At 38.7% G+C, this 27,913-nt stretch overlaps 1 protein-coding gene across 11 annotated transcripts in view; it reads left to right on the forward strand.

Annotated features, from left to right (window-relative positions):
• Positions 1 to 27,913, forward strand: part of LOC134340857 (myelin transcription factor 1-like protein) — a 441,621-nt gene that overhangs the window by 171,814 nt on the left and 241,894 nt on the right. For all 11 annotated transcript variants that reach the window (XM_063038433.1, XM_063038472.1, XM_063038480.1 and 8 more), the window contains 2 exons: positions 22,973 to 23,271; positions 24,950 to 25,927. In XM_063038433.1, the coding sequence (XP_062894503.1) occupies positions 22,973 to 23,271; positions 24,950 to 25,927 (1,277 nt within the window). The remainder of the gene's footprint in view (positions 1 to 22,972; positions 23,272 to 24,949; positions 25,928 to 27,913) is intronic.

Here is a 27,913-nt window from a genome sequence, read left to right on the forward strand (position 1 = left end):
GCTTCCTGCTCCTTTCCCCTTTTCCCAACCATGATTCCCCTCTCCCTGACCTCTTCCCACTCTCAGTCTACAATAGAGATCCATAGCAGAATCAGGTTTATCATGACTCACAAATGTCATGAAACTTGTTTTTTTTTTTTTGCAGCAACAGTAGTCCATTACATAAAATTACAACAGTACTGTGCAAAATTCTTAGGCACCATAGAGAGATATATATACCTAAGACTTTTGCACAGTACTGTAGGTCCACTTAAGTATCAGCATGGTTGTCTAGGTGGAGCCAGGGGAGATAGGCTGGATCTTAGATGAATGTTTCTCATCTGAATTTACCCTGGAGAAACTCATGGAAGCCAGGGTAGTCAAGGAAGAAAGCAGTGAGGTCCTAAGACATAGCAATTTTCAAAATAGGAGATGTTGACAGTCTTGATGTGAACAAAAATGGGTAAAACCCTAGGGCCAGACGAACTAATAGCATGGAAACAAGCTCCTTAGCCCAAATGCTCTTGCTGACCAAGACCTCCATCTAATATAGTCTCATTTGTCTATATTTGACCCAAATCCTTTGAGACTTTTCCTATACATGTGCCTAACAGGCGTGTTTTAAATGTTGCTAATGTACCTGCTTCAACCACTTCCTATGTTCTATATACCAGTCAACCTCTATAAGGAAAATGATGGCTCTCAAATCCCTTGTAAATCTCTCCCCTCTCACCTTAAACCTATGCCTTCTAGTTCTTGATTCTCCAAACCTGATAACAAGACTGCCTATTCACCCAATCAATGCCCTCATGATTTTATGTGCTTCTGTAAGATTACCTCTCAGTCTCTTATGTTCCAATGAATTAAGTCCTAGACTGCTCAACGTTTCTCTAGAACTAATTCCCTCAAGTCATGGCAATATCTATGTAACACTCACAACATGCTGGAGGAACTCAGCAGGTCAGGCAGCATCCGTGGAAAGGATCGGTCGATGTTTCGGGCCAGAACCCTTCGTCAGGACTGTAGGGGGAAGGGGCAGAGGCCCTGTAAGGAAGGTGGGGGGAGGGTGGGAAGGAGAAGGTTGGTAGGTTCCAGGTGAAAAACCAGTAAGGGGAAAGATAAAGGGGTGGGGGAAGGGAGGCAGGGAGGTGATAGGCAGAAAAGGTGAAGAAAGAATAGGGGAAAACACAATGGGTAGTAGAAGGAGGCAGAACCATGAGGGAGGTGATAGGCAGCTGGTAGAGGGGGCAGAGTGACATAGGGATAGGGGAAGGGAGGGGGAGGAAATTACCGGAAGTCGGAGAATTCTATGTTCATACCAAGGGGCTGGAGACTACCTAGACGGTATATGAGGTGTTGCTCCTCCAACCTGAGTTTAGCCTCATCATGGCCATGTATGGACATATCTGAATGGGAGTGGGAAGCAGAGTTGAAGTGGGTGGCTACTGGGAGATCCTGTCTGTTTTGGTGGATGTAGCGGAGGTGCTCGACGGAGCAGTCCCCCAATCTGCGTCGGGTTTCACCGATGTAGAGGAAGCCGCACCGGGAGCACCGGATGCAATAGATGACCCCAACAGACTCACAAGTGAAGTGTTGCCTCACTTGGAAGTACTGTTTGGGGCCCTGAATGGTGGCAAGAGAGGAGGTGTAGGGACAGGTGTAGCATTTATGCTTGTAGGGATAAGTGCCAGGTGGGAGATCTGTGGGGAGGGACGTGTGGATCAGGGAGTCGTGGAGGGACCGATCCCTGCGGAAAGCGGAGAGGGGTGGAGAGGGAAAGATGTGCTTAGTGGTGGGGTTCTGTTGAAGGTAGCGGAAGTTGCGGAGGATAATGTGTTGGATCCAGAGGCTAGTGGGGTGGTAGGTGAGGATAAGGGGAACTCTGTCCCTGTTGTGGTGGAGGGAGGATGGGGTGAGGGCCGAAGTGCGGGAAGTGGAGGAGATGCAGGTGAGGGGTATCACTGATGACAGCAGAAGGGAAACCACGATCCTTAAAGAAAGAGGACAATTGAGATGTCCTGGAACGGAAAACCTCATCCTCGGAGCAGATGCAGCGGAGACGGAGGAACTGGGAATAGGGAATGACATTTTTGCATGTGGCGGGGTGGGAAGAGGTATAGTTGAGGTAGTTATGAGAGTCAGTGGGCTTGTAGAAGATGTCAGTGGACAGTCTGTCTCCAGAGATGGAGACCAAGAGATCGAGAAAGGGGAGAGAAGTGTCCGAGATAGACCAAGTGAATTTGAGGGCTGGGTGGAAGTTAGAAGTAAAGTCGATGAAATTGACGAGCTCAGCATGGGTGCAGGAAGCAGCACCAATGTAGTTGTCAATGTACCGAAGGAAATATCTATGTAAGTCATTTCTGCACTCTATTCAGCTTAATAGTGTCTTTCCTATAACAGGGTGACCAAAATTGAGCATAATATTCCTAATGTGGCCTCACCAACATCTTGCACAACTTCAAGATAACAAACATCCCAACTTCAACACTCAATGCCTTGACTGAGGCACACCACAAATCATGGGCTTCCAGTCTATAAAACAATCCTAGACCATAAGACTATAAGACTCAGGTAGAGCATTAGGCCATTTGTCCATCGAGTCCGTTCTGCCATTTGATTATGGCTGATTTATTTTCCTTCTTAACCCATTCTTCTGCTTTCTCCCCATGACCTTTGACACCATAACTAATCAAGAATCTATCAACTTCTGCTTTCAATATATCCAACAATGTGGCCTCCATGGCCATTTTTGGCAATGAATTCTACAAATTCACTATATTCTGGCTAAAGAAATTTCTTCTTATCCCTGTTCTAATGGGATGTCCTTCTATTCTGAGGCTTTTTTCTGCACATCCACTCTATCTAGGCCTTTCAATATTCAGTAGCTTTCAATGAAATTCGCCCCCCATTCTTCTAAACTCCAGTGAGTACAGGCCTAAGGCCATCAAATGTTCTGAATATATTAACCTTTTCCTTCCCAGGATCATTTTCATAAATCTCTTCTGAGCTCTCTTCAATACCAGCATATCCTTTCTTAGATATGGGGCTCAAAACCATCATCATTTTCTACCTACCATCAAGCTACGTCAAATTAGCAATCTCTACCCTGATCCCATGTTCTCAAACCTTCCGAGGAAGCCTATCACATGGAACCTTATCAAAAGCCCAGCAAAAGAACAGTTTAAGAATAAGGGGTAGACAATCTAGAACAGAGTTGAGGAAAAGCTTTTTCACACAGAGGGTTGTGGATCTGTGGAATGCTCTGCCTCTGGATTCTTTCAAGAAAGAGTTAGATAGAGCTCTTAAAGATGGCGGAGTCAAGGGATATGGGGAGAATGCAGGAACAGGGTACTGATTGTGGATGATCAGCCATGATCACAGTGAATGGCGGTGCTGGCTCAAAGGCCGAATGGCCTACTCCTGTACCTATTGTCTATTGTCTATTGAAAGTTCTATGTCTTCTGCTCTGCCTTGCTTTCATTGGCCTTCTTGGTCACTTGTCCAAAAATTCAAATGAAATTCATGAAATATGTTTTCTCATGCACAGAGACATTACAAATATCCCTAAAGAACCTGTTTTAGTTTTCCATAAGCATGTATAGTTTACCCCTTAGAATCCTTTCCGAAAACACTAGACAACAAAGAGTTTGATTCCTGAATACTTTTGAGTGCACCTTATGAATTTTAGGTTGCTGATCATGAAAATCACCATTAAATTTCCCTATCATGCACTATTTAAAAATAATGCCTATATTTGTCATTTCAATTCATAATTCAAGTCAATTAAAATGTTGTCCATGACGTAAGCTGAAAAGTTTTCTCTCTCGTCCAGGCATGCCTGGGCATCCTTAGGCGGGGTGGATGCTGCATGGCAGGACAAGTTTTGGAAAGGCTATGAAAGCATCGTGCACACACACACACGTATATTGGTTTGTGATCACATTGACAGGCATGCTCTATGCGCATAGCATATTGTGAGTACTCATTATAATAAAGAAATTGTATTTTCAAGTGTACTTGTGATAGCAAAATGTCTCACCAATGTTGCAACAGCTGTGATACCTTCTGTTTTATTTGAGGTGAGTATATGCTTAAATCTCAAAGGCGGAGCATGACTGCTCTTATTAAGAAAGCCTATGAGCTCTACTTTGGGGAACCAAGACAAAACCTGGGCTCCTCATATTTTCTGCATTCTCATTTAGGCTTCTTTGCTATAAATCTTGGCACTGTCAATGATGAGCATGGTGAAACGTTTCACCAGTACGTTCTGGTTATGGAGAAAAGGCATCAGGGCAACTGAAATCCATCAATGCTGGCTGATTATTGTTGGACACTTAAGCAAGAATTTTTTTAGATTAGATTAGATTATGAGAACACTCAGTCTTATTCATTGTTATTTAGAAATGCATACATTAAGAAATGATACAATTTTCCTCTAGAGTGATATCACAAAATAAAGGACAAACCAAAGACTAACACTGACACGACCACATAATTATAACATATAGTCACAGCAGTGCAAAGCAATAACATAATTTGACAAAGAGCAGACCATAGGCAAGGTAAAAAAAAAAGTCTCAAAGTTCTGATCAACTCCCGATAGTCCCGATAGCAGGCGGCAAAAGGGAGAAACTCTCTCTGCCATAAACCTCCAGGCACTGACAATTACCGATGCATTGGAAGCACCCAACCACAGCCGACTCTGAGTCCGTCCAAAAACTTCGAGCCTCCGCCCAGCCCTCCGACACCAAGCACAGTGCACCATCTCTGCCAAGCGCTTCGACCCCTCCCCGGCCGCCGAGCAACAAGTAAAGCCGAGGACTCGGGGCCTTCTCCTCCAGAGATTTTGGATCACACAGTAGCAGCAGCAGCGAAGAAGACATTTCAGAAGTTTCTCCAGATGTTCCTCTGTACTCACACGTCCGTCTCCATCAAATCAGGATTGTGCTTGGCACCCTGCTTGACGAATTCCAGATATCATTCACCGGAGTGGCCGCTGCATGTTGCATTGCACTGCCATCTTCTCCTCCTCCAACACTGGAGAAGCCTCAAACACTGAGTACCAATGAAAATCATTAACAAAGCATTTCCAGATTAGTTGAAATATTGGAAAGCATCAGGACCAGTATGCAATTAAACATATTCTATTCAATAAAAATGGCTAGCGCGAGAAGTGCTTGGAAGTAGGTACAGAGGAGATGTCAGGGGTAAGTTTTTTATGCAGAGAGTGGTGAGTGTGTGGAATGGGCTGCTGGTGGCGGTGGCAGAGGCGTAAATGATAGGGTCTTTTAAGAGACTCCTGGATGGCTACATGGAGCTTAGAAAAATTGAGGGCTATGGGTAACCAAGGTAGGGACATGTTTGGTACAGCTTTGTGGGCCGAAGGGCCTATATTGTGCTGTAGGTTTTCTATGTTTCTATGTTTCTAAAAGGTAATTTCTTGTTTCTCCAAATTCCTATATGATACAAGTAGTCTGAAATTATAGTTGTTTTCAGCTTCGGTGGTCCATCGTAAATGCAAAAAGAAATCAACACTTTCAAAAAAATTTGGTGTCCAGTGTAACAGATGTTGGACTTAATTCTCTATACTCCCCCAATTTTTCTTTATAGCCCTTCTTAAATAAAGGCACAATATTACCTATTCTCCTTCTCTTCCTAGGGTATCTAAATAAATTGTAAGAAATAAATTGTAGGGAAGAAATTGCTAGAACACTAGCAGAGAATTTTGGATCTTCCTTAGTAATGAGTGACATACCAGAGAGCTGGCTAATACTGTACCTTTATTTAGAAAAGGACAAAGCATGGCACTACAGGCTGCTGTGCCTAACATCATTGATGGGTAAGCTACTCTAGAGGATTCTGAGAAACAAGGTCTACCTTAAGGCAAGGATTGATTAGGGATAGCCAGAATAATGTTGAGCATAGGAAATAATGTTGCACAAATTTAATTGATTTTTTAAGAGCTGATCTCTTAAAATCATTTGAAGGAAGCAGGTGGTAGACATTGTCCACAAGGACTTTAGCAAGGCTTTGGACAAGGTTCCACAATGGTCAAACTAGACCATAAAGTGAGATCACATGGGTTCCAGGGTAAATGTTGTAGAAGAGAGAGCCCTAGAGGTACATACACCCTGAAAGTGGTGACACACATCGTCCATACAGTTTCAGCTTTCAAAGGATAATTGGGCAGTTTCTTAAGTAGGTCAGTTTCAGGAGGAAATATGCTGACAGATGGGATGTGCTCAGGAAAGCACTTTGGTCAACATGGACAAGTTGAGCAGAATAGCCTGTTGCTCTGCTGTTTAACTCTGTAACTTCATAATTCTAATATCTTGAAATCTAGAGCAACACACACAAAATGCTGCAGGAACTCAGCAGGCCAGGCATCATCTATGGAGGAGAATAAGCAGTTGTTGTTTTGGATTGAGACCCTTCCTGATGAAAGATCTAGGTCCGAAACATCAACTCCTTATATTCCTCCATAGATGCTGCCATACCTGCTGATATCCTCACAAATTTTTGTGTTATTCTCTGGATTTCCAGCATCTGTGGAATGTCTTGTACATCTAGAAATCTATCAGTCTTAATTTCTAATGAACTCAATAACTGAGCATCCAGAGTCCTCATTGGTAGATTTCCAGAGTCACCACTCAGAGTGAAATTAAGGATCTCACGCTTTTGCACCTTATGCTTTGTTTATAGTTCAAAGAATCTACATAAGAAATATAGAACAGTATATGTCTTTCTTTACTTTCTCAATGTTATCAAGTCTATACTTTCACAATGTAACGTAGGTAATGTCATCAAGTCATTACATTCAAAAACAAAGCACCAACACCACTCATAGTCTTTTTGAACAATACACCCTTCAAATGTTTGCGGGACTAGTACACGGGGCTAGGTAGACTTTATTTGAATTAACATCCATAATTTATTCAGGGAAGTTTTACTCTGAAGCAGGTACTCTATAAAAACAAGTTCTTGCTTTTTCTTTATTAGGCTACTGCATAGCATTGATGATAAACACGAGCTAAATTTGGTTGCATTTAAATTATTTAGTTTCCATATACTATAAAATAATGCAGCACTGTTTTAAGAGGTACTGCTTGGAAGATACTTACACAAAGGCTGTAATATGAATGGACTTCTGGTATACACAGAGATTGGAAACCCCAATTAAGAAAATGTAATAATCGTGTAGGTTGTTTATTCTAAAGTAGATTAAGTTTCCTACACCAGCTTTCAACATCACAATTATTGGGCTTCTTATCAAGGATGCACTTCTGCATATTAAAATGCACCAAAAGCAATTGTCTATCTATAGGAACAGCTCACTGAAGAGCTGTTCAGAATTTGTCTGATCATGGAATGATTTAACACCTACATTAGCTGATACAAAGAACCCAGAAGAAATTCCCAATAAGTAAAGCTAAAATTAGCCCCATGTAAAACATTGTCAATGGTTTAACTCTGGGGACAAATTATGCCAGAAATGAAATAGTTTTAATCATGATTTTAATTAAAAATATATTTTATAGGCAAAGACATTTGATTGACTCATAACAATGGAATAGATCTCTAGAAACCTTTGAAGTCCTCTGCTGACTACAGCATGGAATTTAGATATATTTTTACCTGTTTTATTTAGTGCATAGATCATCATAAAATCTAATAATGCATGTTTTAGACTGATGGTGAATATATTCTGTTTAAATTCTGCCCATCGCAAGACTAAACCAGACACTTCTGGGGCTGAAGCTTTTCCAGCATCTTTCTAGTGTGCAATGACCCATCAATGTACGTACCTTAATGACAGAAATTGGAGCAATAACATGCGTCCAATAACTTTCTGTATTAGTAAAACAAGAAACAAAACCTGCAACAATTTGGCAAGGAGGTACAGGTGTCCACTGAGACATTGATGAGTAGCTGTCAGTACCTGCCTGCCAAAGCTTTTATTGCTGGGTCTCGGAGTACTTGTTGTGACTATGCACAGCACAGATGCATGCTGTGATCTCTGTAAAGCTCTGAATCCAAACCCTGTCTCATTAAGGTTGAGAGCCTTACCCCTATGTGTGCCCTCACCTCCAAGGCAGCCATTATGTTGCCATGCACTATCTTTTAAGGTTGATAGTTCCCATGATGTCTGGTGCTTAGGTGCAATAGCTATAATCTTTGTTGACAGCTGCCATCAGAAACTGTGCAATTCATAGCTCAACACAATAACCAGGATGAAAAAAGGTTTTAATGTTTTTACTTTAAATAAAATTGCCCAATATCTTGTTTTTGGTCAGAATGCCAAAAGGAAATTAAATATAACACCAATGTTTAGGCATGTATTTTTAAAACTGTAGGAAACCAAATGTTACAAGGTTTAAGAAGCAGTCGACTCATTTTCTTTTAATTGTGACACTCAGTTTTAATGGTTCAAAGCATGTACAACTCAAAAAGCCTTTTAGAGCAGAGAGGTTGGTGCACATTCAATGTTTGGAAACAAAAAAAAATAATGTACATGACAATGATGGTCAAACCTGCTGCTTTCAAAAGTGCACTGCACAATAGATGCAACGTATGCTTAGCTTTTATACACATATCTCCACTGCTGGCACATCACTTTATGAAAGAGGTGAATACAATCATGAGAAAATCTGCAGATACTGGAAATCCGAAGCAACACACACAAAATGCTGGAAGAACTCTGCATCTAGGGAAAAGAGTAAATAGTCATCTTTTCAGGCTGAGACCTTCACCAGTCCTGATGAAGTGTCTTGGCCCAAAAGATTGACTGTTTACTCTTTTCTGTAGATGCTGCCTGGCTTGCTGAGTTGCTCCTGCATTTTGTGTGTGTTGCATTGAATACCATACCTTGTTTGAATGATTAGTTTGTTTTCTATCATTGTGATCTGTAAGGATATTCAGATAGAACCCTTTATGAATAGTGTTATGATGATGTTTCTAGTTTGTAGTGAGTGACTGCTGCTTTGCAGGTAATAGACAGCAGATTGCGGTTTTTACCAAGTAAAATCTGCTTTCATTTACATTTACTTCTTCTTACCTGCATGTTAATGATGTCCTGTCAACTGTGAATTCATTTAACACTTTTAACACTTTATCCCATTAGCTAAGAGTACCATTTCTAGTAAATTCTGCATTTCACAGGTCCTGTTTGACTCATACCATCTGACATCAGAGTCTCACAATACAAACTGGCAATCTTTTAGAGTTAGAAGAATGTCATGGCTCGACTTCACGTGTCTTCTGTGGTCAGAGGGCATGACGTAATGGATAGCTAGCCCCCTTGATACATGTCTGCCACAGTCTCAGAGTACCTTGTGCAAGAAATTAAAGATCATCAAGGAATATCTGTCAAAACCATGATGCTAGGGCATCACTGAAATGATATACCACGAATCTCTCAGAACCCTTCCTGAACTGCTGGAGAGTGGATATTTGACTGCTAAAAATATAGAAGTGAACAGTAAAAGCTGATTCTTAGTATTAATATTTAAGCCATGAAGGAGGTTGAAAGATCATAGGCTTGTTTTCTTTCGACCTTATAGAGACCTTGATTCAAATAGTCAAAATTGTACTGTGCCATTCACTATGGCAAGGGTCCAGATACCAGGACCACAAATATTCACCTGAGGGAGTATAATAATAAAGAAGTGAAATTGCAACATTTTAAATTATGGAATATGATAAAAGCTGAAGTTGAAATAGTTGATAGAGACAATAACAATTTGAAAAGACTGAGGATAACAGTGGACCGGCGTATTTTTGGAAAAGAAAGTCACCTATTGGGCATAATAAAATTATGTTGCCCATAGAGCAATTATTGTTACATGCCAGTGAATGAAAGGGTTCACATGACACATTTATTTGCTTGGGCATGAGGTCAGACCCTGAGATGTGGTCAGTTGAGGAAAGGATCAGGTGAAAGTTCTGGGTTCCAAATTACTGGTTGGAAAGGCCTTGAAATGGTCAATAACAGTCAGATAGTTGACTGGCTATAAATCAATATCTGGAAGCTTCGGACAAGGGTCATAAAACTGAAGGACATGTGGATGCAACCAGAAAGGGGAGGATTAAATTTATGTAGGCTAAATGATTAGTTTGAAGAAAACAAGGTGGATTCAAATACTCTATTTTTGTGCTGTACAGTTCTATGATTTTATGATTAATATTTCAAAACAATGACCTTTGCTTTTGCTACTCTTTCTAACCTGGCAGTCCTATGTTTTGTCTTTTCAATTTGTTTGGCCATTTTGAAATAAGTCCTGCTTTATGGGTAATGATTTGCACATATTATTTACATCATTTGTTCAAAATTTCTTGTTTCTACATTTTCTTAGTAAGTTCTTTGCTGAATTCTCTGTTTCATTACATGTAGCACTTTCTTTAACCTCAAAGAGAAAACATTATTGGAAGTCTAGCGGTGGACTAGTGAAAAAAATCCTGTGATTTATGTCGATTTGCAACTACTGCTATCTGTTCTTAATATTATTTAATTGTATGCACTAGTACACACTGGGTGAATAAATTTCTCCTCATCTTGGATTCGAATGGCCCGTCCCTTATATTAAGACTATTAACTGAGATCTAGACATTGTCCAAACATCATCCCTATATTTACCCTATTAAGCCTTGGGGAAATTTTACACATTTCAATTACTTCATCTCTCATTCTTCTAAACTTAGTCCAATCTGCTTTATCTTTCCCTTCTTTCCCCATCCTAGTGATAAATTGTGGCATATTTCCAGATATTTTCTGTATATATGATAAACACACACCAGGATGTCACTAAGAGAAAGCAGTGATATCAGCTGATGTACAGCTATGAATGACATCAGTCATTAAACAGCTGAATCCTGAGGTTAAGACCTGCATTGATATTAGCAACCAATATGCTCAATGACCCCGACACCGCGCCCCCCCCCCCAGTCATTCTTTTTTCTCCTTTGTTCTGTTGGGCAGAAGATACAAATGTTTGAGAATACATACCACCAGACTCAAGGATAGCTCTTGTACTTACTTACCTACTGCCTGTTACACTGCTGGTGTTCAGGGCAGCAATAAAGGTCTTTCATCTCTGGTGGTATTCAGGCTTCCTTCATCACGTCAGTAGCTTCCTCTCAGTTTTCTTTACTGTCAGTCATGCAGGTCATGGCTGGAATACTATTGCACTCAGATGTAGGATTCTTCAAAGCTGCTACCACAACAATTTTGTTTTACAGATCAGGATTGTTAGTCCTGAGCTGAACTCTTGAACTGGGAGGACTGGTGCACCACTCTTCTGGCCTCTACCCTTTAACCTTTTAGTCATGGGTGGCCCTACTTGGGATCGCTTCTGTACTGATGTTATAACACTCTTGAATGGACCTCTTATAAGAAAAAGGATGAATTATTGGTCTCCTCAGTCTATGTTATCATTGCTCTTGCTCTTTGTTTATCTACCTGCCTTTTCTCGGTAAAAGTAACACAGTGAATAACTCCACTGGTTGTTTTTTTATAGAAGTCGAAGAGCAGATAGGGAGACAGATTCTGGAAAGGAGTAATAATAACAGGGTTGTTGTGGTGGGAGATTTTAATTTCCCAAATATTGATTGGCATATCCCTAGAGTGAGGGGTTTAGATGGGGTGGAGATTGTAGGTGAGTTCAGGAAGGTTTCTTGACACAATATGTAGATAAGCCTACAAGAGGAGAGGCGGTACTTGATCTGGTATTGGGAAATGATCCTGGTCAGGTGTCAGGTCTCTCAGTGGGAGAGCACTTTAGAGATAGTGATCACAATTCTATCTCCTTTACCATAGCATTGGAGAGGGATAAGAACAGACAAGTTAGGGAAACGTTTAATTGGAGTAAGAGGAAACATGGGGCTATCAGGCAGGAACTTGGAAGCATAAATTGGAAACAGATGTTCTCAGGGAAATGTACAGAAGAAATGTTGCAAATGTTCAGGGGATATTTGCGTGGGGTTCTGCGTAGATAAATTCCAATGAGACGGAGAAAGGCTGGTAGAGTACAGGAACCGTGGTGTACAAAGGCTGTTTTAAATCAAGTCAAGAAGAAAAGAAGAGCTTATGAAAGGTTCAAAAAACTAAGTAATGATAGAGATCTAGAAGATTATAAGGCTAGCAGGAAGGAACTTAAGAATGAAATTAGGAGAGCCAGAAGGGGCCATGAGAAGGCCTTGGTGGACAGGATTAAGTAAAACCCCAAGACATTCTACAAGTATGTGGAAGAGCAAGAGGATAAGAAGTAAGAGAATAGGACCAATCATGTGTGACAGTGGAAAAGTGTAGATGGAATTGGAGGAGATGGCAGAGGTACTTAATGAATACTTTGCTTCAGTATTTACTATGGAAAAGGATCTTGGCCATTGTAGGGATGACTTCCAGTGGACTGAAAAGCTTGAGCATGTAGATATTAACAAAGAGGATGTGCTGGAGCTCTTGGAAAGCATCAAGTTGAATAGGTCACCAGGACCGGATGGGATGTACCCCAGGCTACTGTGGGAAGCGAGGGTGGAGATTGCTGAGCCTCTGGTGATGATCTTTGCAACATCAATGAGAACGGGAGAGGTTCTGGAGGATTGGAGGGTTGCAGTTGTTGTTCTCTTATTCAAGAAAGGGTGTAGGGCTAGACCATGAAATTATAGACCAATGAGTCTTACTTCAGTGGTTGGTAAGTTGATGGAGAAGATCCTGAGAGGCAAGATTTATGAACATTTATGAACATAATATGATTAGGAATAGTCAGTATGGCTTTGTCAAAGGCAGGTCGTGCCTTACAAGCCTGATTGAATTTTTTGAGGATGTGACTAAACACATTGATGAAAGTAGAGCCATAGATGTAGTGTATATGGATTTTAGCAAGACATTTGATAAAGTACCCCATGCAAGGCTTGTTGAGAAAGTAAGGAGGCATGGGATCCAAGGGGACATTGCTTTGTGGATCCAGAACTGGATTGCCCACAGAAGGTTGTAGATGGGTCATATTCTGCATGGAGGCTGGTGACTAGTGGTATGCCTCAGGGATCTGTTCTGAAACCCCTACTCTTCGTGATTTTTATAAATGATCTGGATGAGGAAGTGCAGGGATGGGTTAAAAATTTGCTGATGACACAAAGGTTGGGGGTGTTGTGGATAGTGTGGAGGGCTGTCAGAGGTTACAGCGGGACATTGATGGGATTCAAAACTGGACTGAGAAGTGGCAGATGGAGATGACCCAGATAAGTGTGAGATGGTTCACTTTGGTAGACCAAATATGATGGCAGAATATAGCATTAATGTTAAGACTCTTGGCAGTGTGGAGGATCAAAGGGATCTTGGGGTCCGAGTCCATAGGACACTTAAAGCTGCTGCGCAGGTTGACTCTGTGGTTAAGAAGGCATATGGTGCATTGGCCTTCATCAATTGTGGGATTGAGTTTAAGAGCCGAGAGGTAATGTTGCAGCTACATAGGACCCTGGTCAGACCCCACTTGGAATACTGTGCTCACTTCTGGTCGCCTTACTACAGGAAGGACATGGAAACCATAGAAAGGGTGCAGAGGAGATTTACAAGGGTGTTGCCTGGATTGGGGAGCATGCCTTATGAGAATAGGTTGAGTGAACTCGGCCTTTTCTCCTTGGAGTAACGGAGGATGAGAAATGACCTGACAGAGATGTACAAGATAATGAGAGGCATTGATCGTGTGAACAGTCAGAGGCTTTTCCCCAGGGCTGAAATGGCTAGCACAAGAGGGCACAGTTTTAAGATGCTTGGAAGTCGGTACAGAAGAGATGTCAAGGGTAAGTTTTTTACGCAGAGAGTGGTGAATGTATGGAATGGGCTGCCGGCGGCAGTGGTGGAGGTGGAAACGATAGGGTCTTTTAAGAAACTCCTGGATGGATACATGGAGTTTAGAAAATAGAGGGCTATGGGTAAGCCTATGCAGTTCTAAGGTAAGAATATGCTCGGCACAGCTTTGTGGGCAAAAGGGCCTGTATTTTGCAGTAGGTTTTCTATGTTTCTATGTTTACTATCTGCTTTTTGTTTAGTTTTCCTTTTGTAACTTCTCAATGTACTTATCTATGGGATAATCTATCTGGATAACACGCAAACAAAAACTTTTCCTTGCATTTCAGTCCAATTGACAAGTACACCAATTACCAGTTAGTTATAAGGCCCTGACCATTCCTGGACTGATGACAAAGCTTGATCATTTTCAAACCTTTAGATTGCACAATGGACAACTGGCTGATGTGTACTGAGAGAGTTGAGCAATACTTTAGAACAAGTGAGAAATGAGTGCCAGTTTTGCTGAGTGCCATTGGTGGAAAAGCATATAGTTTGCTTAGGAGATTAAATGGTCCATCCAAACTAATTGAAATAAGCTTTGCTGATATTGTGAAAGTAATGCTGGAACATTTAGGACTGAAACCATTGTTGATTGTCGAATGCTTCAGGTTTCACAAGCAGAATCAAATGGCAGATGAGTCAATTTCAGCATATGTGGCTGTACTGAAGAGATTGTCTGAGCATTGTCAGTTCAACAATGAGCTTAGCAATGCTCTGAGAGACTGTTTAGTTTTGGATCTTACAAGAAAGCGTTCAAAAGCGGCTCTTAGCTGAAGAACAACTCGCATTAAAAAGATCAGTTGAAAAAGCTGTATCAATGGAAACAGCAGCCAGAGATCCAATTGAGTTGCAATCAAGAATGAAAGTGAATGTGAACAAAATGCAGGGTCTCAACAGAAAGCTGCTTGGCTGAACAAATTGTGTTACCATTGTGGCAGGGGCTCACATACACAAGACCCATTCAGATTTAAAGGTGAAACTTGCAGAAAATGCAACAAACTAGGGCATATATAGAGTACAATGAGCATTTCAGGAAGACAAAAACAAATGGACTGCACAGGAAAGAGGTAAACATAAAAAGACAAGTTGCAGTTTCAAAAAGAGCACTGATCTGCATACTGTTGGTGAAAAATCTGATCATATTAAGTATAACACAGAACTGGGGAGCCTAGAGGTTTACACTGAAAATTAACAAAAGACAACCAAAATGGCTTACTTCAGAGGTGAACAACAAATTAATTAAAATGAAATTAGACACTGGCTCGTCTGCTTCAGTCATTCCACAAAATGAGTTTTAATGACATTTCAAAGATACTGAATTGAAGTCTGTGGATATCCAGATAAGAACTTATACTAGAGAAAAGCTACCTCCTGTGGGAATGACATTTGTAACAGTGAGATACAACAACCACTGGGCTTGTATGTGGTAAAAACAGAAGGGCCAGCATTGTGGGGTCATGAGTGGCTGAGACAAGTACAACATGATTGGAGATCCATCTGGTATAATAAGCTTATTTTAGGAGCAGCATTTTCACCTGCACTCTGGTGGAAAGCTATTGACCAGTTGATGTAAGGCTGCCCAGGCACTTAGTGTTACCTGGATTACATCATTGTTACCAGTAAGGATGACAAGGTGCAATCCAAAATCTTAGGACAGTGTTAAAAAGATTAGATAATTATGGGATCAGAGCATGAAACAAGTGTGAATTCTTTAAACTAAGCATCACTTTCCGTGGTCACACCATTGATGCACAAGAGTGCTGAGAAAATCCAAGCAGTGGAGGATACCCCAAGGCCAATGTTCCCTTACAACTACAGAGAAAAATGATGCACAGATAGACAGATAGGTCTTGAGTCTGGTTTGGGGCATAAAATTTTTCAACAAGTACTTGTATGGGAGAAAGTTTACCCTCGTAACTAATATCGATCACTAGTGGTCATTTTCAACATGGAGAAGGATGTTCCACTAACAGCAACAACACCAATGCAGAGATGGTCTCTTCTTCTTGGAGGACACAATTACTAGATCAAAATCAAGAGGACAACTGATCATAGAAATGCTGACGATTGTCCCATTTACCCTTGGAAATGGAAATTCCTGATAAATGTACAAAAGAGGACATTCTTCTTTATATATTTTCCTAAATGCAAATCAAAATTGTTCCTGTTACGGCAGAGATGATCCAAAGGGAAACCAGAGAAGATCCCACCCTGTCTTAGGTCTACACCGCCACCTAAAATGGCAGAAACGTGCAGCAGGAATACTTGTTACCCCATTTTACCAGCATCACGTTGAACGTGCTGTGGACAGAGGTTGCCTTATGTTCAAAGTTCAATGTAAATTTTATTATCAGAGTATCTATATGTCAACACAGTAAAACACTGAGATTCTTTTTTCCTGCGGGCGTACTCAGCAAATCCATAGAATAGTAACTATAACAGGATCAATGAAAGGTTAATTAGAGTGCAGAACAAAATAAAATGCGCAAATATAAATAAATAAATAGATAGATAAATAAACATCCAGGCAAATAAACAAACAAACAAATAAACAAACAAACAAGCAAACAAATAAATAAATAAATAGACAGACAGCCAATCTGCATACGTAAATAAATGAATAAACAATTAAAGAATTATATAGATTATGGATAGATAGATAAATAAATATATAAGAAAGCAAGCAAGCAGACTGATGGATAAGTACATTAATTATTAAATATTGAGAGTTTTGAGAGTTTTTGAGAGATTGAGAGATATTGTACTGTACCATCCAAGCTAAAGTGCTGAAGGAGCTACATGCCAGTCATCCAGGTGTGGTCAAAATGAAAACATTAGTTTAAAGTTTTGTCTGGTGGCCTGGGATAGAGTTTGCCATGCAGTGCTTGGAATGCAAACACATTCAGAAGATGCAGAGAACATCTTGGAGCTGAAAACCGAAAGGAGAAGAAAAGTCTCCAGAGTTGTCAGAACCACTTCCTGCAGTCCCAGAGTCAGTCCCTATGGAGGAGGCCCCAGAACCTGAGATTGTTTCACAGACACGTCTCTCCTGCCAAGTAGAGTGACATCCTCCACACCCTCACCGATTCCCCTTGCCAACAGAGACTTTTTCCCACAAGAGTAAGAAATTCTCCAGAGGAATTTATTCTTTAGGTCTGAATGGGAAAATTTAAAATTCACTATGTCTATATGCATGTCTATATAGTAGTTGTGTTATTGAGTATACTGTGTACATAGTTGAGATGCATTCTATATTGAGTTGGAGTTTATAGCTAAGCAGGGAAAAGTTTTGTGTATTTAATATAAAACATAGAACATAGAATAGTACAGCACATTGCAGGCCCTTTGGCCCACAATGTTGTGCCAACTCTCAAATCCTGCCTCCCATATAAGCCCCCACCTTAAATTCCTCCATATACCTGTCCAGTAGTCTCTTAAACTTCACTAGTGTATCTGCCTCCACCACTGACACAGGCAGTGCATTCCACGCACCAACCACTCTCTGAGTAAAAAACCTTCCTCTAATATCCCACTTGAACTTCCCACCCCTTACCTTAAAGCCATGTCCTCTTGTATTGAGCAGTGGTGCCCTGGGGAAGAGGCACTGGCTATTCACTCTATCTGTTCCTCTTATTATCTTGTACACCTCTATCATGTCTCCTCTCATCCTCCTTCTCTCCAAAGAGTAAAGCCCTAGCTCCCTTAATCTCTGATCATAATACATACTCTCTAAACCAGGCAGCATCCTGGTAAATCTCCTCTGTACCCTTTCCAATGCTTCCACATCCTTCCTATAGTGAGGCGACCAGAACTGGACACAGTACTCCAATATATCACTATTGTTTGAGTAATATTGTAAAATTTTGTTTGATTAAACTTTGTTTGTTGCTTAAGTAATTTATTACAGGTTGTATGTAAAAGTATGTGAATAGCAGACGTCATTATGCCACCATGTCATATGTGTGCATTTTGCTAAAAGTAAAGAAACAAAGCCAAGTCACACATCACTTGACTCTGTGCTTTTTTTCCCAATTAGTTTTATATTTTAGAGTTTCAAAACATAGTATCTTCATTATAATTTCAGTCCAGTTCTCCCTCATCATCACCCTGTATTTTTCCCCTCAGGATACCTCAATTCTCCTCCTTAATTCTAACAATCTCTGCAACTTCCCTTCTCATCTCAGTCTCCATGCTGCCCTTTCACCTTGCTACCTTGCTATCCAATCCCTAACACATTTCTATTGCTTGAAATTATGCCTTTGAATGCCTGGGAATGATGAAAACAAAAGGAATAAATAAAACAATTAATTAAGTGCATTGCTGATTTTTAAGGAAAGCATATTTACATGTATGTAAAAATTCAATTGGAGACAATTGAGTCAGACTGTCAAGGGCTGAAGAATGCAAGATGAAACTCCTCACAAATTTTAAATCAAACTAATTATGTTAACCTCAGAGGCAAATATGCATCCAAGGGCATTTTTAGTTAGAACTAAAATAATTGTGTTAGATAGGACATTTGAAGAACAGCTTGGTGATTTTTGTGTCATGTTTAATTTAGGGATAATATTCCACCTCCGCTGGAGGGAATGGAAACAAAATTAACAAGAATATCCAGAGGCAGAGGCTGATAGGTAGCACTCTATATATATATATATATATATATATATATATATATATATATATAAAACAGTCTAATAAAGTTGTTGGAGGCATTCATTATGAGACTATTTCAGTTTTGAGGGAAGAACTGTCTTTGGAATTTCCCAAAGCACTTTACAATTAATGAAGTTTTTTTTAAATGTAGTCATTGTTGTAAAGCAATCAACAACAACATCCAATTTGTGAACAGCAAGCTTCCAAAAATAATAATATGAAAGTAGTAGACAATAGTAATGTTGGTTATGAGATTAAATTGCTCAAAGGATTAGAAATGCTCCTAGGTTCTTCTTCAAAGTGGTGTTATTTACCCGAAGGGGCAGTGAGTGCGAAAAAGCAGTGCGGAAATTCCTCATTACTGCAACTGGAGTGTCGGCCTAGATTTAGTATCTAGCCAAATCAGAGAGTGAGGCTTAGTGAGCTGCAATGATTTCTTTCCCAAAAGTTTTGTGGCCAGAGCTCGTTGTGATCCCGTTATGGCATGGAAAGCAGGACTTCAGCACCAAGAACTCCTCCCAGCTCTTCCTAGAAGTTCTCATCGGGAGAACTACTAAAGGTATGTTCAAATATAGCTCAGAAATCAGTGGTAAATATGGGAATTTAGATATAGAGTGCAAATTCTGACCCCTCCTATTCTTTTTATAACCTATGGATTATTCATTAAATTTCCCAAGGCTTTCATCTAACTTCGTATGTGCTCAATGGTACTTTATACAGTATGTACAGTATGTGCTTAAAGACACTTATACAGTATGCTTTAACTCTGTTGTAGTATTTTAGCTTTTCAAATGTATTGGAAGTACTTTTAGGCTTTTGTTTGAGTAAGTTGCTTCATGCATTTTTCGCACTTACGAATAATTTAGATTTTATAGTATCTGCAATCCTTCAATGGTTCCAGCATGATGCTGCCAGCTCATCAAAATGTTTCTCTTCTGATTGTGGAACAGTTTCTTTCAGCTCCTCCATGTGTACCCATGCTATTCAGAGGACTCGCTAAGCAATCTACTCCTCACCGTCAAGGAATCACGCTAGTATCTTCCAGACATTCCTGCTGGGAGGCACATTAAACAAAACTTGGAATTTTCTTTGCAAAATCTAGGCCAAAGAAAACTGTAGATCTAACAGTTTCTGCTAAGCAGCTTTGGACTTTTTATTTCATAGCATCAAAATCAGCCAGATGAGCACCATTAGTACAAAATGTGGCATTGAAGAAAAATATAATAATTGAATCAGATTGAATACTAGAGGTGACCCCTGGACAGGCTCCTTCTTATGACCTTAAAAGATCCAGGGTTTTCAAATGCATGTTGCATTTAGGGCAAACGGATATTCTATAATCTCTTATATTATTTTTAAAAACATTGTGCTGAAAACAGTTCATAAAATTAACAGTAGATTTTATATAAATTAGTCACGACAGCAAACTCCCTCAGATTATGCACATTAGTACACTTTTCTGGTGGCCTTAAAATTAAATATTTTTCAGAGAATATATACACACACAGTGCCTCAGACTTTTACACAGTACTGCAGTCATTTTATGTATTGCACTGTACTGCTGCCACAAAAAAAGCATATTTCATGACATATGTGCATGATGACAAACCTGATTGTACTGTGGACTGGGAGTGGGGAGGGGGCAGGAAGAGGGGAACACGTTTGGGGAAAGGGGAAGAAAGAAGGGAGGGAGTGGGAAGCACTGAAGAGACATTCTGTAATCAATAAACCAATTGTTTGGAATCAATGAGCTTGTTTGATGTCCCAGGGTGGAGTGTGTCTGCAACTGTGCCACCCCCACCCCTGGCACTCCTTGTTTGCCAACTGTTCCACATGCCTCCTGCATGCCGCCCTTACCAGTCCCAACATCCTTTGTTCCCGCCAAATTCATAAACTCACTCGCCACTCCACTCTATGTTGACAAATACAGTTCTAGGAAAAATAGTGTGTGTATATATATATATACACACACACGCACACGTGAGGGGTGATTAATAAGTTCATGGCCTAAGGTAGAAGGAGATGAGTTATTAACTTCAAACTTTCTACATTTTCACTCAAAGAGTTGAACTACACGTGCACGTAACAAAAGTGTCTTGGACCTCCAGGTGGTCCACAGCAGGGGTGATTGATAAGTTTGTGGCCTTAGGTAGAAGGAGATGAGTTATACAGCTATTGTTACATCTTCTTCTACCTTAGGCCACAAACTTATCAATCAGCCCTGCTGTGAACTACTTTCTGGAGGTCCAAGACGCTGACTTCTACAAAGAAGGGATCCATATGCTCCACGACCACTGGACTAAGTGTGTAAATGTGGGAAAAGTAAATGTGCTAGGTTTTCTAAAATTGACTCCTTCTACCGTCGGCCACGAACTTATCAATCACCACGTGTGTGTGTGTGTGTGTGTGTGTGTGTGTGTGTGTGGGTGTGGGTGTGTGTGTGTGTGTGAGAATATATATATATTTACCTGCAACAGTATATCAATATGACAAGAAAATGGATGTGTACCGTTCTTAATGTAATTTTCTGAAATTTAAAATCACTGTGGCCAGACTAAACTGTTTAATTAATATATTATTATTATTATTACAATGATGCTGTTTTCAACAGTGATAAACACTCTCAAAAATATCAAGATATTTGGCTCAAATGTAGTTAAGTTTGAGCAGAAACTTGATCAAATAGAAAAATTTGTAAAGCTAGGTCAATTTGAACCAAGTTGAACCTAGGTCAGTTCACCAATTGTGCCCAAGTTGTGAACTATTCACCTTAATATCCATTCAATGTTTTACTTCAGCCTTAACAAGAGTTTATTTTGCCTGTTTTAATACTAAGTTAACAAATTTCACAAGAGATGCCAGTGATAATGAACCTGATTCTGACATATGATCTGTGGTACTTTGAATTGTCAATGGAACAGTTTTACTAATGCCGCAGAATTGCGAAGAAGAACTTGCGCATTCAGCTCCTTGTCTCAGCATGACTGAGCGCTGTGCTGCAATGAAATCCTGAGATGCACCACCAGCTAATCCCCACCTCATTCCTGACTTCCACATTGCAATGTTCAAGGGCAGAAATCTGTGCAATGCAGCAAGCTAGTGATTTTCCATGGAGGTAGCTAGCTGTGCAACTTTACCTGTTAGTTGCCATCTGGTATACTTTCTGATTAGTTACTAATTATGGTGAAAATTTCACTTCACTCCTTCTTCCTGATATGTTGTCCTTGAAAACTGTTAACAGTTGTTGCTGCTTTTCAACATGAGAGTGGGTTTCAATGTTTACTTCGTCTTAATGTCACATGTGACTTTTAAAGCCCTAGCAACTAATTTAAAGAAAAACTACAAACCAAAAAAGCAATTTCAAAACTACTTGTGGTAAACTTTAAAGTCAATAATTAGAATTTGCTGCAGGCTATCATGTCTGAATTGTGCTGTTAACAAGATAACAAGGATTCTTGATGCACCAAATGTGTTTAATTTTAACATGGTGTTTGCAAAGTCACACTTGGCAGATTCTTCTAAAATGGAAAAGCAATGAAATGCAAGGGAAAGTATGCAATTCGATTAAGAATTAGTTGGCTGACAGGAAGTAAAGGATAATGGTTACCAAACTTTATTGACTGGTTGGCTGAACAGAGTGGGATTCCAGAGGGCTTAGTACTAGATCCCTTGCTTGTTTCTTCTGGTATATATAAATACCTTGGGTTTAAATGTAAGAAGTTTGTTATTGACATCAATTTTGGCAGCATGGTTGTTAATGAGAATATGCTACTGATTTAGATATTATCGGACTAGTTTCTAAAGATCAGTAAGGTGGAGATCTGATAGAAAAGAATACATGAAAAATGGTAAGATATTAACAAGTGCTGAAGAATTAACTTCAAGTCTATTTTCAGTTGGACATAATATGCCACATTTCCACTTGTGCTATAAATTTCTGATTCCAAAACTTACTAACAGAATTCAGTGGACAACAGATCTTGCCAGGGCTCATAATTGAATGACTAGGGTCAATAAAACTTTAATAAAATGAACATAGGAGTGTCCGAGTTTACAAGAAGGTAAGTCAGCTTTCATGAAAAAGGTGAGTACTGAATAAAAACATACATAGGTTTTAAATCTCCTGATACTTGTCTGAGGTTTGATTTCTCTTGTGAGAAGCAAACATGTAGGGCAGAGTTACATAATCTTTGCTGATTATATTAATTAATTTTATAAAAATCAATAGTCCAAATGCTTCTCTATCATTATACTGATAGAGAAACTTTTGGACTATTGCTTATTAAAGAGATAAAAATGACATTTTTAAATCATCAATGAGCCAGTTAATTTTTTAGGAGCTTAGTAGTGATACTAGATGCTCAAAGAGAGTTTCTGTCTGACTTATCAAAATATTAAAGCAGTATTGATTCTCTTATGTATTTTTACCAATATTGGTATTCTAGTTGTGGAAGTTCTTCCTACTGTGTTAATGTTTCTGCTTCCATGTTCTAGTGTTTATGGATGTCCATTGGCAAAGAAGCGTAAAATACAGGACAAGCAACCAAGTGAACCAACTCCCAAGAAAAAAACATTTCTGGTGAGAACAGACAACTCTTCTGTTGATGAGTGCTATGAGACTGATGGAACAGAGGAGTTGGATGAGAAAGATGAGGAATATTCTGATGAGAATGATGATCAGGAGGAAGATGAAGAAGAGGAAGAAGATGTGGAAGCAGAAGAAGAAGACGAGGATGAATTAGAAGAGGAAGATGAAGAGGATGAGGAGTATGAAGATCAGAGTAATGAACAAGGTATGAATTTCCATCGCTTTTAAAGAGCTATAAAATCTATTGAACGTTGTTCAATGTTTAACCATAAATGCAAAGATTTCCCAAGTTTGGATTTAATATTTTCCATTTTAAATATGCATTATTAAAACAAATTAGGGGATGAAATCAGTCAAATAATTTTCCTAATCTCACATTTACTGTGATGAATGGTATTCAAGAAAAGCTTGGCTAAACAATGGAAATCCAAAACTATAGTCCAGATATTTTTGATAAAACAATCATCTTACTGTTAAAAATAGTAAGTTATATAATAGTAATTATATTGTGAATTAGCATACGTTTATTTTTAACTGAGTAAAATTTTACTAACTGACCACTAGGTCATGAAAAAGCTATTTTGTTCCTAAGCGTCGGTCATTTCTTTAATTTCTGAGTTAATTTCAAGCTGATCTGTTATTTTAAATCTTTGCCATCAAGTGACTGTATTTAAACCTACAAATATGAATTTGATTACAATTGCAGTTTGAGAGCTTAAAAGATTTTATTTTAATTGTGAAATAATTTGTTTCATTAGTTTCAAACAATTTTATAAGTTGTTTCATTAATGAATTTGGATTAGTTTTGATTTTCTGCACCAAAGTAGTTATTTAGCATATTATTTGCTTTTACAGAAAGGTGAATATAGCATTATTCCTAATTAAAGATTGTTTGCTGTAGAACAAATATATCAGTTTAATTCCCTGACTAAAGTTACATTAGTCCATGAGTTAGGCTTAGTTTTAAGAGCATTTTAACAAGCATTGTGAATGCTATAACTTCATCAAAAAGTTTTGTAAAGGTACTAGCTAATTCTACTAGCCAATCTTTTTTCTCTCAACACAATTTTTTTATCAGTGTTCCTTTATGGACCTAAGTAACAAATTAAATTGTAATTTTATTGATGAATCTATCATCAATTTTGCATAAATCAGAAAATGTGTTTATTTTTAATACATTTGCACTTATTAATAACTATGCTCAGTGTTTTTTTAACCAGTGGCACATGCATTTAGAATATATGAAAAGACATTCCTGAAACCAGAGGGAAAATGCAGCCATATGATATGATATTGAGTGCACCAGTTAATATCTCTGGTCTTTGATGAGACAGATAATTCCGGTAAGAGCAGCAGGAGGCCATAATAATTTACCTCGATGTTTTTAAACATTGTAGAAGAGAAAAGTAATTACCCAGGAAAATAAAAATCGGTGTTTCTATTTTGATGACTGTTGCTGGAACTCATGCAAAGTTTGGAAGAACAGTATGGAATACAATGATGTGTTATATTCTCTCATTACAAATCAGTGTAGTGTCATTCAGTCTTTGAAACTCCGCGGAGGCTGTCCTTGTGAAATACCTAACCAAACAAGTGAATGGTCATTTTCAGCATTTACATTGTTTTCTTGGGTGTTTATTCTGGTTTTTTTGGAAAAAAGATGATAGGAGATTGGAAGGGACCCTGTGGAATTCATAATTCTTATTGTTGATGCATAAAAAATTATTAATAAGTTACAAGATGCCACCTGTCTGCAGAATTTGAGCCTCTGCCTTTAGAACAGGGTAAAAATTGGGTAGAATGGTAATAATATCCATTGAATAATTTTATCTCAAAGTTATTGAAAAACAATAATTAAGCTTTGCTCTTTTGTTTTCCATCAGAAGATCTTCAGGAAGAATCTGATAATGTCAGGAGAAACCAGGACAATGAGAAAGATGATAACAACAATGATGAATATGACAATTATGATGAGCTTGTTGCAAAATCATTATTAAACCTGGGCAAGATAGCTGAAGATGCAGCATTTAGGGCTATGACAGAGTCTGAAATGAGTGACAGCACAGCACGTGGCCTGGAGGATGATAGCGACACTAATGGGAGCAGGGTTAGAAAAACAAATAAAAGTGACTCCTGCCAGTTGAGTTTAGATGTTGACAGTGATGTTGTTAGGGAAACAGTGGACTCTCTTAAACTACTGGCACAAGGACATGGTGTGGTACTTTCAGACAATGCAAATGTTAGGGGTCGTATAGATGGTTTAATACAGAATGAACTTAGAAATGTGAACTTAGGATCATGCAAGTCCACCAGTGATGGCTTGGAAAAGACCGTTGATGAAAGTGATGAGGCTGTTTGCCTTAGCAGTCTTGAGTGCCTAAGGAACCAATGTTTTGACTTGGCTAGGAAGCTAAGTGAGAGCCAGCATGAAGAAAGAAACCAGCAACATCATTTTAGTGATTGTCAACAGAACAGACCTGATGATGACGTCACACGAAGGATGTCAGATCGGAACTACTCAGATATGGTCAACCTGATGAAGCTTGAGGAGCAACTGAGCCCCCGCTCTAGGGCTTTCTCTTCTGGTGTCAAGGAAGAAGAATCACGTGACAGAGATGATGATACAGGCTCAGTCAAATCTGACAGGTCTGAGGAAGTGTTTGATATGACCAAGGGAAATTTGACTCTGTTAGAAAAGGCCATTGCACTGGAAACAGAGAGGGCTAAGGCAATGAGAGAAAAAATGGCAATGGAAGCTGCAAAGAGAGATGCTTCAGAGCAAATTCCAAGGCATCATGTTGGAGATGAGAAGAAGTCCAGATCCTCTGATGGCCATGTTAAAAAGCCATACTACCCTAAAGGTACAACTTCAGTATGTTTCTGGAATTGTTAAGAGATATTAATTCAACTGCCTTGTCTTCAAAACAAAGTTTACCTAAAAAAAACTGAACAATATAAAAATGACCAATATCAAAAAACAAATTATCTTAATGGTATTAACATTGCATGCTTATTGAAATGATTCATTGTGTAAAGCTAAAAGAAATTGGGGTTGGATCAGTAGTTATTGATTTTTAAGCCACATTCCACTTTATTTGATTTCATTCTTTTGTAAATTGATGGTCAGGTAATGCATACTAAAGAGCCTACACATCTACAAGATGAAAACAAAACACCTAGGGGATAAATTTTCATGGAGGTTCCTCTGTTTATCTTCAAGTAGGAACAAATAAGCAGAAAGACCTTAGCAGAATATCAGTCTTTGGTTTCAACATTATCAAAATATATACAGAAAGACTTTTCAAGCTATTATATTGCTTTACTCTTGTTTTACTATGATAGATTTACTTTAATAGTGTTGTAATTTTTGCATACAATGAGATCCATATTCCAATATTTTTTCATAATTAACATGGCACCTGATGTTCCTGTTTAATGCACCAAATATATATACAATAATTTATTACTTTGATGTATACAATTATGGTATGTCCCTTCAAATTGTATATGTTAGTTGTTCTGAATTTTATGAGTGCTTATGAGAATGAAGTTGGTCTTACCTTTTTGAGTGCTCGTTCAATCAAGAGTCAGTAAATTTATTGACTCATCGAATTAAAACTGAAAAGGTGCATGTGGTTTTATTGTTTAAAGTCATAGACTGTTTGCAATTTTGAGCAATTTTAATTTTCCTAGTGGCAGTGTATTTTTAAAGCAATTCAGCCTTCACAGTGGTTCTGAAGGAAGTATGATACTACAGTTTTAATTTATACAAATATAAGAAATAACTTTTGACCATTATAATTGTAGAATTTAAAATATTTCTGCATACAAGAGTTCTCTTTTTCCTCCATTCTGTTGCCTTTTCCCTTTCTCCTACTTTTATTATCTGTCTGTTATAATCAACTTCTTAATTTATGTTTTTGTAATCTTTGCTTTATGTGCCTCCGCTTTGGAAATATTTATAGTTTTGAAGAGATTGCCTTCTCTTTGGATGAAGATTAACTATAAGGATAATTTTCAATAATAAAAAGCTGGTTTTCCTCATGCAATTTGTCTTGTTTAGGGCTGGGCCAATGGTATTGAAAATAAACTGTATCAATATAGTGCCTTTCAAAACCTTAGATTGTCCCAAAGTACTTCACAGCTTCCAGACAATACAGAAGTCAAGCAGGGGTCAATTCAAAACTGATATACTTGAAGACTGGAACGAAATTAATGAGTTAAACACGTTAAGATACGAGCAAAATGAGTAAAATATGACACATTTTCCACTTCCAAATGTTTGGATTTTGTTCTGTCTCAATTCTCTCCTGGAAGAGTGTCATAGGAAGTAAGGGCTGTATTTGTCCTTGAGCCTCTACCATCATTCAATAAGATCATGACTGATCAGATCTTCGGCTCAGTTTAAATTTCTTTGTCCAATTCCCCTAGCCTGCCCCCCCCCCCAAATTTTACATCATATCAGCCTTGAAATCACTGATTATTCAGCATTTTAAGTTTTCAGAAAGGAGAATTCCCAAGATTCACAACACTTTTAGAGACAAAAATCTTCTTTATTTCATTCTTATGTGATTGGCCCTTCAAACCAGCATAATGACCCCTATAATCCAATTTCTTATGCAAGCAAAAAAAACTGTATATAAAATATATAACAAGTACTGTATCGTAAGCAGATGACAACAGCCTGTAATCTACTACTCATTGGAAAGTTAATGAAGTACAGTATGTGTTATGCTCATATTGTAAACATAAAATATATGGAGATTTCCTTAAAATATTAATCATATCTGGATTCCATTATTAATTAAGGGAAGATGTGAATAGGCTTTGAATTTAGGTTTTCTGCA

Source organism: Mobula hypostoma, chromosome 2, assembly GCF_963921235.1.
Source record: "Mobula hypostoma chromosome 2, sMobHyp1.1, whole genome shotgun sequence".
NCBI classification, from domain to species: Eukaryota; Metazoa; Chordata; class Chondrichthyes; order Myliobatiformes; family Myliobatidae; genus Mobula; species Mobula hypostoma.